The sequence below is a fragment of the Lichenostomus cassidix genome, chromosome Z (assembly GCF_008360975.1).
Source record: "Lichenostomus cassidix isolate B80296 chromosome Z, HeHo_3.0, whole genome shotgun sequence".
Classification (NCBI taxonomy): domain Eukaryota; kingdom Metazoa; phylum Chordata; class Aves; order Passeriformes; family Meliphagidae; genus Lichenostomus; species Lichenostomus cassidix.
This window is the reverse complement of record NC_139511.1, coordinates 275,550-289,589: the sequence shown is the minus strand read 5'-3', so window position 1 is coordinate 289,589 and position 14,040 is coordinate 275,550. Positions and strand designations below refer to the sequence as shown.

Here is a 14,040-nt window from a genome sequence, read left to right as displayed (position 1 = left end):
AATGCTGCCAAAACTGAGGCAGTATTGGTAGAATTTGTAGCAGCGCTCCCCCTCTCACGCATTTGGTGTCGATGTGTTTTACAGAAATATGAGAAAATGCAGATAACTCTAAAGGTGGTGAAAGTCTTGGGATGCTCCCTGCAACCCTGTGCTCCTCCAACCCCTTCAAATATACGGGCAGAGGAGACAGCCCCAGGAGCAGCGCAGGCCGGTACCTGGGGTAAAAAGGTGCTCTGCTCCGGCCATTCCAGGTGTGTTTGCTGACAGGTGTTAGGCCAAGCCCCGCGCAGCCTCGGGTGTTGCAGGACGAGTAGAATGGGAGGGCAACCCTTCATGTCCTAACGTTATGCATCAGATATAAAAGGACAAAAAGGTCCGGGTTCGTGATCTTCTCCTCTCTTCAGTGAGGGCAGGCAACAACAACTGTCCTTGGAAAACTCCAAACCCAGACTTCTGCTGCTATACGTTTTCTTCTCTTTGCTGTCGTTTTACCCGTCTATGTGCAGAAAGCACAGCATCGCTCCAAGACGTGGTCCGGGACATGCCGAGGCCAGAGACCCTCGGCTGTGGCTGCAGCGTCGCGGTGGGCTGGCCCTGAGACCTCCTTCCCCGGGGATTTCTGCCATGGCACGACTCTGCCTCCTCAGATGCTGCTCTGGTGAGAGCAGAGGCATTGTCCAGGGACCATCCTGGGGCATCCTGGCAGCCCCCAACCCTGCCAGCTCTCGAGGCACGACCCCTGAGTGGGGAGAGCATCAGCTTCTGGGCGTCCGTGAGGCGCAGGTTCTTGCACCGGGCCTTAAATCCCACCCCCGGTCACGGCACCGCGGGAGTCGGTGCTAGGGCGCGGCGGGTCCCGCAGCCGCGCTCCGAGGGGCACGGCGCGGAGAGCAGAGAGGCTCCCAGCCCTCCCCCGCTGACAGGGGGCGAGAAGGGCAGCTCCCCGCCGGAGCCCCCACGTTCTTTTCGTTAGCGCGGCAGCGAGGATGGCCGAGCGGAATCGGGGGGAGTCCGCGCGGTCCCGGCACGCGGAGCAACTCCCACTCCCGCACCCGCAGAGCTGCGCGCCCCGCAGAGCTGCTCACCCCGCGGCCCCACGCTGGTCCGTGCCTGCCCGTCTCCGCAGTCACGGCGGCGCTGGCACACGCGTGGGGCCTGGCCTGTCCCCGCTGCAGCTCCGCCGCTGCCTCCCCATGCTCTCTCTCAGGCCGGGACGAGCGGCGGGAGGGAAGGCGGGAGCCCAGCGGCCTGGTTTTAGGACAATAAAGTGTTTTTCGTTCCTTTTCCTGCGTGTGGTCAGAGGAGCGCTCCCGCGCCGCTCACGCTGCCGAGGCCGGCTCGGCTGGGAGAGGCGAGGCGAGCGCTTGAAGGGACGAGATGGGACGGGGTTTCTGCCGTGCCTTTGGGCCGCTTCTGTGGGGGCGCCTCCCCAGCGAAGGAACCCGTACCTCAGAGCGGCGGGTGGCGCGGCAGGTCGCCTTTCAAGGCAAGCCGGCAGAAAGCTCCGGCGAGGCTATTTCTGTGTAAAAAAATGAGAGCGAAGAGAGGCTGGTGCGGAGGGAAGCAAAAGGGAGAGGGGCCATAGTGGGCCTCGCTTCCGGAGCCGAGCGGCCAGGGGTGCCGTAGGGCCAGGGGCAACCGGCAGAACCCCGCGAGGCCGCCGGTCATCGGATGCGATTGCGTCCGGGGCGAACGGGTGCCCGGGAGGGAAAAGATAGAGTTTGAAAACAGAGTTGTGTCGATGTCAGCTCCCAGTGGTAGCCTGGGTGGCGGGGCTGCGCCGGGCGAGGCAGCTGGGAGAGATCCCCTTCGTCGGCCTCGCGTCTCCAAACCTGGTACATCCCGGCCGTGTCCCTCACTCCCAAACATCGCTGCCATCCCTTGCTCGATATCACGGCGCGGCGGCAGCCGTGGGGCAGAGGGGGAAGCTCGGGCAGGGGAGCAGAGCAGAGCCCACCTGCGACCCCGCCAGCGGATCGATTCCGTGTCTGGGCACGTTCCGCGGGAGAGGGGCCGCGGGCCGTGAGAATGCGCGGTGCTTGGCTGCAGGCGCCGGTGGGCGCGGGGAGCGGGACCACCCGCCGGGCCCGGAGCCGAAATTTGTTTTGGCCTTTAGGAAGGGCCGTTATTTCCCGCCCACACCACCCCCAGTCGTTTTGCTGAAAAATAAACCTGAGAGAGATCGAAGCCCCGTGATTTTTTCCCTTTCCCTCTCCCCAGTCTCATTTGCGGCCGTGGGTCTGCATCCGCCGCGTGAGTGGGAAGTGCGGGGGGAAAGCCCGAGTGAAGCCCCCCTCCGGGTCAGGAAAATCCTGCCCAAGCGTTTCACGCCTCCACCGGGCCGCTGTTCTCCTATCCCCGCCGCGGCCCAGTGGCTATTCCCCATCGAGGGGCGCGGGCCAGGAAAGAGCAGGGCAGGGCCGGAGGGATGCGGGCCCGGGAGTCTCTCCGCCACCCTCTAGGCGTCGGCAGGCGGGTCCCTGTCCCGCCCCTGCGGTGGCCCGGCCCGGTGGAGAGCGCGGCCCCGGGGGCGGCAGCGTCACCCCCGGTTCGGGAAGGGGAAGTCGGTCTGCTGAAAAGTTGGTGAGGGGTTGGGGCAGCGGAGGCAGAGCGGGCAGGTGCCGCCGCCGCTGCCGGGGCGGCGGAGCGCTCGGGGAGCGGCCGGCTGCGAGCAAACTTTGATTCCTGCTACAGCACATGTCAGAGTTTTCCTGGGTTTTGGCTGCGTCTGGGGACATCTTGTGATGTTTTAGAGAACAGGACATGATCTCACATGGCGAGGAGCTCTTTAGTTTCTTAATCATTTCACGGTTCCTTCAGAGGCTTTTTTCCACCTAAAACGTTTAGTTTCAGCTCAGTGATCAACTGCAAAAGCTCGGCGGGGAGCGGAAGAGTTGAATTATTCCAACCTGAGAGAGCCCCTCACCAAAAAAAAAAAAAAAAAAAGAAAAGAAAAAAAGAGAGAAAATAAAGAAGAAAAAAAAAGAAAATAAAGAAGGGGAAGAAAAAGAAAAGAAAGAAGAGAAAAGAGAAGAAAGGAATAAAAAACGAAAAAGGAGGAAAAGAAAAACGGAAAATACAAGAAAAGAGAAAAGAACAGAAAACAATAAAAAGAAAAGGGGAAAAAGAGGGGAAAGGAAGAGGTTGCAAAACGACGTTGAAACTTTTCTTGCCTCCGTTTCCCCAAGTCCTAAAGAGCCGGAATGGAGCTGGAGAAAACCTACGCGACACCCCGGGCCGGCCGCACAGGTGGGACTCGGGTCAGGGGCCGCGGGGAGCCCGATGGCTCCGCGGACAAGGGGGGGGCCGACGTGAGCCGGGACGCGAGGCAGAGCCGAGCGGGGTGGGACCAGCTCCCCGCGGGGCCATCGGGGAGGCGCGGCGGGCTGCCGAGACCTCCAAATTCCCTGGTGTCCGTTGGCCCCGCGGCTGGGGCAAGGTGGGCAATAGGACAGGGACCGGTAATGGCGAGAGGCCGCGGGTGCGCCGTCCCGGGGTCCCTGCGGATAGCGCAGCGGCAGCGCGGGCGGTGGCGGGTGCAGAGACGGCCTGGAGACTCAGTGGCGGAATGCAATTTCGAAGCGATCGATGGGGCCTTTTATTAGTTAAATCGCCTGAATAATCGTTTAATCGATAAAGCATTTCATGGCGCGGCGGAGGCAGCCGGGAGCGGGGGTGGCCGCAGAGGCAGCAGCACCGACAACACTGCCTGGGCTGGGCAGGACGACGCGGACGGGCCGGGGGCCCCGGGACAGGGTGCTCCAAAGCCTCTGGCGCCTCTAGCCCCTGTGGAGCGTTGGGCCGACGGGTCTCCAACGCAGTACCGAGTGAGCAAGAAGAAGGAGAACGGGGGGTCACAGCAGGGATGAAGGCCGGACGGGAAAGGAGCCGGCCCTGCCTGCTCGCTCGCACCCTCCGCGCAGGACGGCGCTGCAACCCCGGGCCCAGTCTCCCTGCCATCCCCGACGGCTGCCCCGAGTCGAGGTGCCGAGCGGCGGCTGTGAGCGACCTGCCCGACAGATCCTGGCTCGGCTGAGGGGTTGCGCAGGGATCGGCCCTTGCCGTTCTCCGGCCGGACTCTACGTGCCGACTCCGCGGCGGCGGCTCGGCCGCGCCCGGCAGTTTCGACTTCAACGAAAACTCGGCCCGCGCGCAGCCACCCTAGGCGGACGCCGGTCCCGCGCTGCCGAAGGGAGGCCAGGGCACAGCCCCGCTGCTGCCAAGACCTAAGGGTTCAGCGGAGCCGGAGGGTCTCGCCCCGGGACGGGAGGTGAGTTCTCCCGCAGCCCTGTCCCCACAAAGATCCCTGTGGGGGCACATCCAGGCGGCGGGGCCGAGGGGCAGGACGTCGGTTCAGCGGGGCTCTGTCACGCCGCCATGGTCACCCACGGCTGGGTTGTGTGAGCCGGAGGAGACTATCCGGGCCTCCTCGCCGGGTCAGGGGTCCCGGCCGGGGCAGCAGCCCGGGCGCGGCGCCCTCAGTGAAAATCCACCGCCTCTGGACGCGCCAAGCCCCGGCGTGACCGGGGACAGCGCGAGCTGGCGGAGACCCTGACCGCAACCACCGCCCGCGTTCCCGGGGGCGCCGGGGACCCACGGTCCCGACACGCGCCGCCTGGGCGTCGGGGAGACCTAAGGCCAGGGGGAGCTCCGTCGGGCCGCCGGCTAACACACGCCCACAGCACGGGCCGTCCGGCCATCGGGTTCCTGCAGCACCGAGCCCGTGGGGCCTCCAGCCCCGACGGGGACCGACCCACGCAGTCGGTCACGAGTGGCTGCGCCCCCGTCCCGACCCGTGGGGGCGTCCGGCCACGCTCCCCGCTCATTATTGGCTCGGAGCCTGCCAATAGGCAGCGCAGCCGCCAGGCGGCCAATGCGGGACGCCGGCAAGTTAACTTTGCGATTGGCCGCTACGTTGAGTGACGGGCGGGCCCCGCCCCCGCCGCTGTCCGCCCGCGCGGTGCTGAAGCGCCGCCCGCCACCCCCTCCGTGCGCTGCGAGGCCCGCGCGGGGCTGCGGGGCGGGGTCGGTCCCGGGGCGGCCTCGACGGACCCCCCCGCCGCCCTCCCCTTGGCCCCGCCCCGCGGCCCCGCGCCCCCCGCCCCCGCCCCCGCCGCCCGCCACAACCCCCGCCGCCCGCCGCCGGCCGGCAGCGCGCCGGGCGCACCGCCCGAGCCAGCCAGGCGCCGCCGCCCCGGCGGCCGACGGCGGGCGGAGGGGAGGGAGAGAGAGAGGGGAGGGGGCGCCGCGGCCCCGGCGGGCGGACAGGGATGGTCGCGCCGCGCCGGCGCCCCAGGTCAGACGGTGGCCGCTGACGGGGCGGCCCGGTCCCGCGGGGCCGCGGCGAGCCCGGCCCCCGCCCCGCTCCCCGCCCTCTCGCACACCTTCCCCCGCCGCTCCCCTCGCCCACCGCCGCCGCCCCGCCCGGCGCCGCGAGTTGCTGCGAGCGGCGCGGCGGGGGGCGGCACAGGCGGAGCGCGCCGCCGCCCCGGGACCGAGCCCCGCGGACGGGGCGCCCGCCCCCGCCGCCGCCCGCCTCGGCCGCCGCTGCCGCGCAGCCGCCGGCACCGCTAGCACAAAGAGCCGTCGGGCGGGCAGCGCCGGGCTCCGGCCCGCCGGACAGAGGCGCTCTCCCCCTCCGCGCCCAGTGAAGCCCCACAGCCGGGCGGTGGGTGCTGCGCATCGGCGGCCGCCCGGGGAGGGGCTGAGGCCAGGGGCTTAGCCCGGGGCGGCCACTCCGCGCCCCCCCGACGGAGCCTCGGGAGGCTGCGAGCGACGCGGGAGCCGCGTTCGGCCAGCGCTCTCGGATACCGCGACCCCGGTCGAGGCGGGACTCTTCGCTTTTTTGGGTTTTTGTTCCATTTAATTTTCCTCCTCTTTTTGGTTTTCTTCCCCGTTTTTGTTATTTTTTGGGTTTTTTTTTTTTTGTTTTTGTTTTTTGTGTTTTGTTTGATTGGTTTTTTGGGGTTTTTGTTGTTGTTGGGTTTGGATTTTTTTGTGTGTGGTTTTTTTTTTTTGTTTGGTTTTGGTTTTTTGGGGGTTTTTTTTGTGTCTTTTTTGGTTGGTTGGTTGGTTGGTTTTGGTCGGTCTCCGTTCTTTTTCGCGGGCTCCCTCCCCCAGCCCGAAACCTGAGCGCCGCCGGCGAATCGAGATCTGCTTGGCGAGGCCGCCCTGCCTCGGACCGCTCCGATGGAAATACACTGTAAGCACGACCCGTTCGCAGCGATGCACAGTAAGTGGCTGCCCTTCAACTTGTCTGAGCGGCCGCGACGGGCCCCGCGCGATCGTCTCCCTCCGCTGGCAGTGTCGGGTCGTCCGCCGACGTGTTGCCCCCCGCAAGATAGGTGTGACGGTGGACGGCCGGTGGAGGGGTGCTGCCGAAGCGATCTGGTCCGGGGGGCTATTTTTCGGTAGAGAAGCGATGTCAATACGTGTGTGTACGTGTACAGATGGATATATAAACACGGCTATAGACGTGTGTACAACCATCAGTACATATGGACGCGCGCTAGTGTACATAGATGAGTACATAGATGTTACATATATGTGCATATATTTATTTTTTTCCCCAAATCAAATGTCCGGGAAAAAAGCCGCCAGATACTTCCGTCGAGTGGAAAAGTTTGCTGCACGGTATTCTTCCTCTTTTTCAACATTTCAAATTCGTTAATTCGAAATAAAGCAAAAAACAAAAAAACCCAAAAAAACCCCTCAACAACTAAATTCCCACAAGCAGATTAACAAATATAATCTCCTCCAAACCCTCAAACAAATTGAACTAACACGACAGACGAAGAGGGGCTGGAAGGAAGACTTTGTCTTTTTAAACCCCAAAGAACGGCGTCACGATCGTGGCGTGGGGTGGCGGAGCGGGCAGCCGGTGAAGTTAACAGGTCGTGCACGATGGGTTCGCCCGAGATTTGTTGTGCTTGAGAGGTCGGGGAAGACTTATCCATTAGCACAGTGTTATGTGAAATGACATCTTCTCTCATGGTGAGTTAAACGCTGCATTACAGCGAGAGATTGCGAGGGAATTTAAGGTAGAACTAATCTCATTTCCCGGTGCACCGCAGCCTTTCGGCTCAAAGAAATTTGTTTGCAAAATAAACCATCGAGCGGCGGGACCGAAGATTCCCTCCCTCTCTCCCTTGTCCTCTCTGCGCTCCCCGTTCATTCGCCCATTTCTAGCCCCTCTTCCGCCGCTCGGTTTCTGGGGTTGTCCAGAGCCGGGACGGTGGCCGCTGACGGGCTCTGCCGCCCCCGTGGAAGCGGATTTTCCCTCTCGCGGCAACGCAGCGTTCGACCCCCCTCTTTTACATCTCTGCCGGCATTGAACCAAATCGTGTTTTTACAAAGGTGAACTTTAAGGTCGGAAAGCCCGCTGCGCGCGATGTGGGGGGAGCGGGGGGGCGCGCAATCCTCCGCTGCCGGAGCGCCTCTTGCCCCGGCTGGCGAGCGGACTTGCAGCCCACAGAGGACGGGCTCCGCGCGTGGGGCCGCACACCCCGGGTGAGCACCCGCGGCGGGTTTCAGCGGCGCCTTCTGTCGTTCGCGGCTGTGGAAAATCGATGTCTTCCTCAGGCATTTCGGGGCAAACGGAATAAAACCAAAACGCCGGTGCCTTTTCTCCGGTCCCGACCGTGGCCGAAAAACCTCCGGGCCATTCGCTGCCAAACGCCCGCCGGACCCGCGGCTCCTCGGGGGCGTGACGGTGGACGTGGGGTCGGGACCCCCATGCAAAAATGCAAAGGGGGACGGAGGACCCGGCAGCAGCGGGAGGAGCAGGGAACGGCGGCCGGGGCGGTCCCGAGCGAGATTTCGGTGCCTTCTGGCGCCGACACGGTGCCCGCTGTTTCCTTGTCTCGCGTAGGCAGAGCCCCTGGCCTCCGCCATCCAGGGCCGCGAGGACGCCGAGGCGGGCTGGGGGTAGCCGGAGCGGCTCTGACCCGCGCCTGCGGCTCAGCAGGACGGCCGCCCCTCGGCTCGTCTCGCTCCCCCGTGCCGCGGTTGCACCATGGCTCTGGATTAGGCCCGCGGACGCCTCGTCGGGTCTCCCCCCGCCCGTAATAGCCTACATGTCTCTATCCGTCCCCGCTCCCTGCCGAGGCCCCGGGCTGGGCAGCTGCCTCATCCCGGCATCGGGCCGCCGGAGATGCTCCATACCCCCGCAGCTCCAGCAGCCCCCGACCCGACGGCGTCCCCGGTCCGCAGCCACCCAGCAGCGCGACGGTGGCAGAGAGGCCCCGGTGGGCGGGAGCCGGTGCCGCTGCCCAGGGCTGTGACAGGTTTGGAGGGAGGGACGGCAGTGGCCCCAGCCTTTGTTTCTGGAGCCTGGAGGGTCGATGCTCCTGGCCTGGGCAGGCCCGGCTCCTGCTGGCTTCCGGGTACTAGGGACGGGCTCCGGGGGTAGACTCGGCCCCTTCCCTGAGGAAACGCACGTCTTAATGATGCTGTCTCTACCTTTTTCTTTCTGTTATTTCCCTTTCTTTTAATTCCTTCCTTCCTTCCTTCCTTCCTTCCTTCCTTCCTTCCTTCCTTCCTTCCTTCCTTCCTTCCTTCCTTCCTTCCTTCCTTCCTTCCTTCCTTCCTTCCTTCCTTCCTTCCTTCCTTCCTTCCTTCCTTCCTTCCTTCCTTCCTTCCCTCCTTCCCTCCCTCCCTCCCTCCCTCCCTCCCTCCTTCCCTCCTTCCCTCCTTCCCTCCCTCCTTCCCTCCTTCCTTCCTTCCTTCCCTCCCTCCCTCCTTCCTCTCTTTCCCTCCCTTTCTTTCCCTTTTCTTTCCTCCTTCCCTCCGTCTTCCCTTGCCCGACTACCTCCACAAGATCTTTCCGCTCACACTGAATGCACTGTGCGTGATTCCTTGCACTTAAAGCCCTGAGGAGCCGGAGGTCTCAATCTCCGCAGCCTTCCGGGCAGCTCCCGTTTGCCTCCGCCACCGAGCTGTCTCTCACACGCAGCTTCGGTGTCCCGGGCACCACGGCATCGGTGCAGGCAGGAGTCCCAGCACTGGTGTCTGCTTCCGGCGCACCGGAGGGAAGCACGAGCTGGGCCGCTGGCAGAGTGTCTCTCTCGCACCGATGAAGGCAGAGCAGGCGCTCTGTGTCTGCTCGCCATAGCGTTTAACATAGTGTATTTCATGTGGGTTCATTACGTGTCCTGACAGTTTTAGAAGGTGTTTGCAAAGTTTGACAGCAGTTTATCAGTAGTGAAATAATCAGATTTAAACAAAAATAGCTCTCTCTATATATTTTTTTTAATTTTAGGGTTTTTTTGACACTGGGGCATTTGGCTTGCCAGTTTATTCAGTACGGTTCCAAACCTGTGCAAATATTGATATTTTCTGTACTATTTTTGTTCCAGAATTGGCATCTGTACTGTCCCTATGCCTTGTTTTTAGCTTCTCCACTCCTCTGTAATATAAGTAGTTTGATAAATAACAACTCAAGGGTTAATTATATTACCTTCTAGTACGTGGGATTAATGTACATGGCTGTTCATGGGGTTTACACAGTTTCACTGCTGTTCGTCCAATGGGTCCTGTTTCCCACCAGATATATGATTCACTTTGCCGAAGGTGAATGGTGCAAATGTGCTTGAAAAGGAGTCATATACCGGGCTTGCCCGAGTGTTCATGTTTTATTTGTGGGATCACAATATCTGCCAAGAATGCTGTACATTTGTAAATTCTAGGATTCCTTTCCTTTCCTTTCCTTTCCTTTCCTTTCCTTTCCTTTCCTTTCCTTTCCTTTCCTTTCCTTTCCTTTCCTTTCCTTTCCTTTCCTTTCCTTTCCTTTCCTTTCCTTTCCCTTCCTTCCCCTTCCCTTTCCCTTTCCCTTTCCTTTCCCTTTCCTTTCCTTTCCTTTCCTTTCCTTTCCTTTCCTTTCCTTTCCTTTCCTTTCCTTTCCTTTCCTTTCCTTTCCTTTCCTTTCCTTTCCTTCTCTCTGCCCCCCCCTCCCCCCTCCCCCACTTGACTAATTCAAGGTATCTGGGGGAAAACGAAACGAAGCAAAACAAAACACAGCGTGTCTGATTTCAAGTATCTTCTGTGCTTAGACAGAGGCAGTATGTGGGCTGAGTGATCACCCAGCCTTATTTTCCACTGGCCTCTGAGCCAGAGGCTCTGAGCAGCGTCCGCGCTACGGGACAGCACCAGGCCTGCCCTGGAGTTCGTGGTTGGGCCAAGGCGACTTCGGGAGGAGAGTGCTCTGCCGCCGGGCTGCCGGGAGTTACTGAGAAGTTCCTCGTAGCCATTTCCCCAGAGGGGGCCCGATCTGCCTTCAGGCAGGAGGGTCCTCCCCTCCAGCAAGTGGCATTGCGGCAGTGAGGTCACCTCCCTGCTCCTCCCGGGGAAATCTGACCGAATCTGGGGAGGCGGTGCCCAGCGCCGATGAGCCGTGGGGCCGGAGGTTTTACATTGTAGAGACATATAAAACTCTCACACAGCTCTTCTTCTGCCCTTCTCCCCCTCCTCTGTGTGTTTCAGGACATGGTGGCGTGAATCAGCTGGGGGGTGTTTTTGTGAACGGCCGCCCCCTCCCAGATGTCGTTCGCCAAAGGATCGTGGAACTCGCCCACCAAGGGGTCCGGCCGTGTGACATCTCCCGGCAGCTCCGTGTCAGCCATGGCTGTGTCAGCAAAATACTTGGCAGGTAAAGGGGGATGGCAAATCCTTCTGTGTCCGTCAAAAGTGTCGGTGCCAGTCCCTGAAGTAAAGGCTGAAAACAAACAGGATCAGTCCAGTGAGGCGAGCAGCTTCCTGAGGAGTCATGGTTTTATATGTCTGATGTGTAAAGGTAGAGCCAGTATCTGTAGGTCTTGTTTGCCCCTTTTACAGACTCTTGTAGATAATTCTAACACAGTGTGCAGAATGCCATGGGTTTTTGCAGTATGTATAGCGTATGTCCTGCACCTGTCTGCTCTGAAAAAGCAGGGAAATCTCAGAGTCATACTCAGCAAAATGTAAAAAAAAAAACCGTAGAAGTTGTGGAAGTTACTTGTTTTGCTTCCTGCATAGAGCCCTTTTTAACAATATTATTATATATTGCATAAACATTGTGGTGTGTTCATTCATGTAAGCTATTCTGCAATCTGTCTTGCTGTGTATAATGAAATGCCTTTTCTCAGTCTTCTACTGGATTATGAGAGTACAGAATACCATAACTAACTAGTAACCATCTTAAACGTAGTTTAGCTTCTTTGGGAGTAGCTCTCTGTTCAGTCAGGAGGTGCTCCAAATACTATGGCAACAGGACATTAAATTCTGAATTCATATTATTTCCTGATTTCTTTATAAAATTTGACATAGAATCAGGTAAAAAATGCCATGCTTGCTGTTTCCCTTTTTTTTTTTTTTTTTCCTTAAATCTGCTGTATGAACCCAAACCTAATTTGTGTAAATTACAGTTTTCAAATGGTTTTGAACCCCAGGTATTCTTACATACTTGGGCAACTTGTATAAAGAGAATTTTTTTTTAGAAAGTGTTTTTCTTTATCATCTGGAAAAGTTAATTCCTGATGTGTTTGCTAAGCTTTCACAGCTAATTTAATTGTTTAGAATTTTACTATTTTTATTTTAAATCTTCTTTTCCAATTCCTAACCAACATGCTTTCCTGGACATAGCATAGCTGCAAAGATGATGAAAGCATTTTTGTGTACTATCACGAAGGGGATGTGTTAGATTAGCAGTATTTCTGCTTAGTGGTGATACAAGTGTTCAGATTTGTCAGGGTCAAAGGCCCCTTGTTTTGCAGCTCTTGTCACTGCTTTTCCCACATCCTACTTGTCCACATTGGTGAGCAGCACCTCCACGTCCCTGCTTGGTTTCAGAGCCGCAGTGTGTAGGCTTCACTCAGTGCCCCACCTTCGTCACAAGGATATGCCTTTCCTGCAACCTACACGCACTTCTTCTGCTGGAGTTTTGAGAACACAGATACCTTGACAAGAAAGTTTAGAGAGGAAAACTTTCCATGGCTTTATACTGCCCACCATGGGAAGTTTCACTCAGCTATGGCTCCACATCTGCAGCCAGCACAGGTTCCTGCTCTCCACGAGGCTGGTGTGGTTTGGCTGGTGAGGCTCACTGCTGCATTGGAATTGCCACCATTTCCTGTCAGGACCAACACCCAACTTGGAAAGAGGCAATTTGTTGACCTACCAGGCAAAAATCTGATGGTTTTACTTATGTCTGTTTAGGTCTACTGTTAGATATATTTGCACTACAGAGCTCAGAGTGAGGCTCCAGTGCTCTGTCATTAAGGTTGTCGACAATAAATTGGAATTTCATAGCTCATTATTTTCCTAACTAATAATTACACTGGGTAAAATGTCTCTGTAATTGCAGCTCTGTGTGTATGATTTTCTCTCATGTGTGTGTGTGTGTGAAAAATGGGAATTCTTATGATAAATCCTTACATTTGGAATTTTATTATCAGAATTTCTCTGTAGTAGATGAAGCGTTAAAAAACATCCAGGGGCAGGTAACCAGCAGCTGCAGGGCAAGTGAAGCTCTTACCCCTCGGAGGAGGGTGCAGTTGGGGTGTCCACCCTATGCCTGCCTTTGCAGCTCTCTGTGAGGAAAAGGCCCTGACCTGATGTGCATGAAATGATGCTCGCTGCAGCCATCCTTGCCTTTAAAATGGAGACGGGAGTTAGGGATGCTGTAGCCACGCAGCCTGCAGGCCTGTGGCTGCACACAGATTCATTGCCAGAGTGGAGGGAAGGGGATATATGCGCAGGCTGAGAGCTGTCCCCATCATAATGACCTCCGGCAGCATCCAGGGAAGGGAGTCTGTGCCCAATCCTTCCCAAGGGCTTGCCTTTGCCTGGCAGGCCTTGAGGCTATAAGAGCAGACAGGGGTACAGGGGTTTGAGTTTGGGAGTAGAGGTCTTGCTGTTCTGAAGGCACCAGAGCCTTGTCCCCTGTTTAGCTCACCACAGCTGCAGTACTGTGGAGGCAAGTTCTGTTGTGGCTTTCCTACGGTGCTGATCAGCCATGGGAAAGCCTTGACTGCTCTGCACACACATGGCATCCGGTGCTGCTGGGAGTACTCCTGTTGGCCAGGCTGTCCTGGAGTGCAGAGCACTGACCACTGCTGGAGAAAAGCACTATGAAACATTTGTGAAATCCATTTCTAGACCTAGGAAAATTGTGAGTTGTTGTCTGGTAGCATTTGTATTATTGTCTGGCTTCCTTCTACATCCTCCTCACAGAAGTGGTACCAGCAACCAAGGTTTGAGGCCAGGGGTGCAAGATTTTAGAGGGTTTATGGGCCTCATTTGCCATTTTTTTGTCACATCCTTTTGGAAGTGTGGGAGGAAATAATTTTTTCCCCTTTGCCCTAAAGCTCACTGCATTGTGATTATCATAAGAGCAGGAGAGTTAATCCATCTCTGACACTTGCCATTATTGATATTGCATAAATGACTCATGGACAATGGTAGGCCTGAGTTAACATTTACACCCAGAGTATCTGAGAACATATATGAACAATTTGGTGTCAATCTCTTTAAAGGAACTTTAGGCCCTGCACACAGAACTATCCCAGAAACACTGAAAAGAGGTAGCCTGACAAAAATTTGATTAACATAATTGCATGTTTCAGTGAGGCAGACTTTGGCTGTGCAGATTGTTTGTGCTCTGCTCAGGCTGGAAAGATGGCGAATTTTTTTTCTCTTTGTATAATGGTTATGACAGTTAGTTGCAGGGAAAATATATTAATAATCACTATCTTCTTGGGAGGTTGTCCTGAGCTAGAAATGCGGGCACAGAGTAGTAAGCAGTTGTGTTTGAGCTGCTGCGAACACAGCTTGGTGGGCTGTGTTGAGAGGCTGATGGAGTCGGGGTCTGCTCTGTCTGAAAGGGGTGTAGAGGATTAGGGCAGTTGGGGTGGTGGCTTTAGGTAGGCATGGGATTTATTTTTCATCTGGTCATGAGAAAATTCACAAGATACAAAGTAGTTCAGGCTGTGAGAGGGCCTGCTGAGTAGAACACCCCGATTGCAGCATGGAGGAGTACGATCTCTTCTCAGTCTCTATTCTGGCCCT

General features: G+C 57.6%; 1 protein-coding gene across 10 annotated transcripts in view; it reads left to right on the top strand.

Annotated features, from left to right (window-relative positions):
* Nucleotides 1-2,534: 2,534 nt before the first annotated feature.
* PAX5 (paired box 5) overlaps nucleotides 2,535-14,040 on the top strand; it is a 135,437-nt gene continuing 123,931 nt past the window's right edge. For 3 of the 10 annotated variants that reach the window (XM_085042758.1, XM_085042755.1, XM_085042748.1), the window contains exons 1-2: nucleotides 6,060-6,232; nucleotides 10,480-10,645. In XM_085042758.1, the coding sequence (XP_084898884.1) occupies nucleotides 6,190-6,232; nucleotides 10,480-10,645 (209 nt within the window). In that variant the 5' untranslated portion in view covers nucleotides 6,060-6,189. Of the gene's footprint in view, nucleotides 3,250-6,059; nucleotides 6,233-10,479; nucleotides 10,646-14,040 lie in introns of those variants that run through there. The other 7 variants (XM_085042753.1, XM_085042752.1, XM_085042747.1 and 4 more) reach the window with 6 other exon arrangements.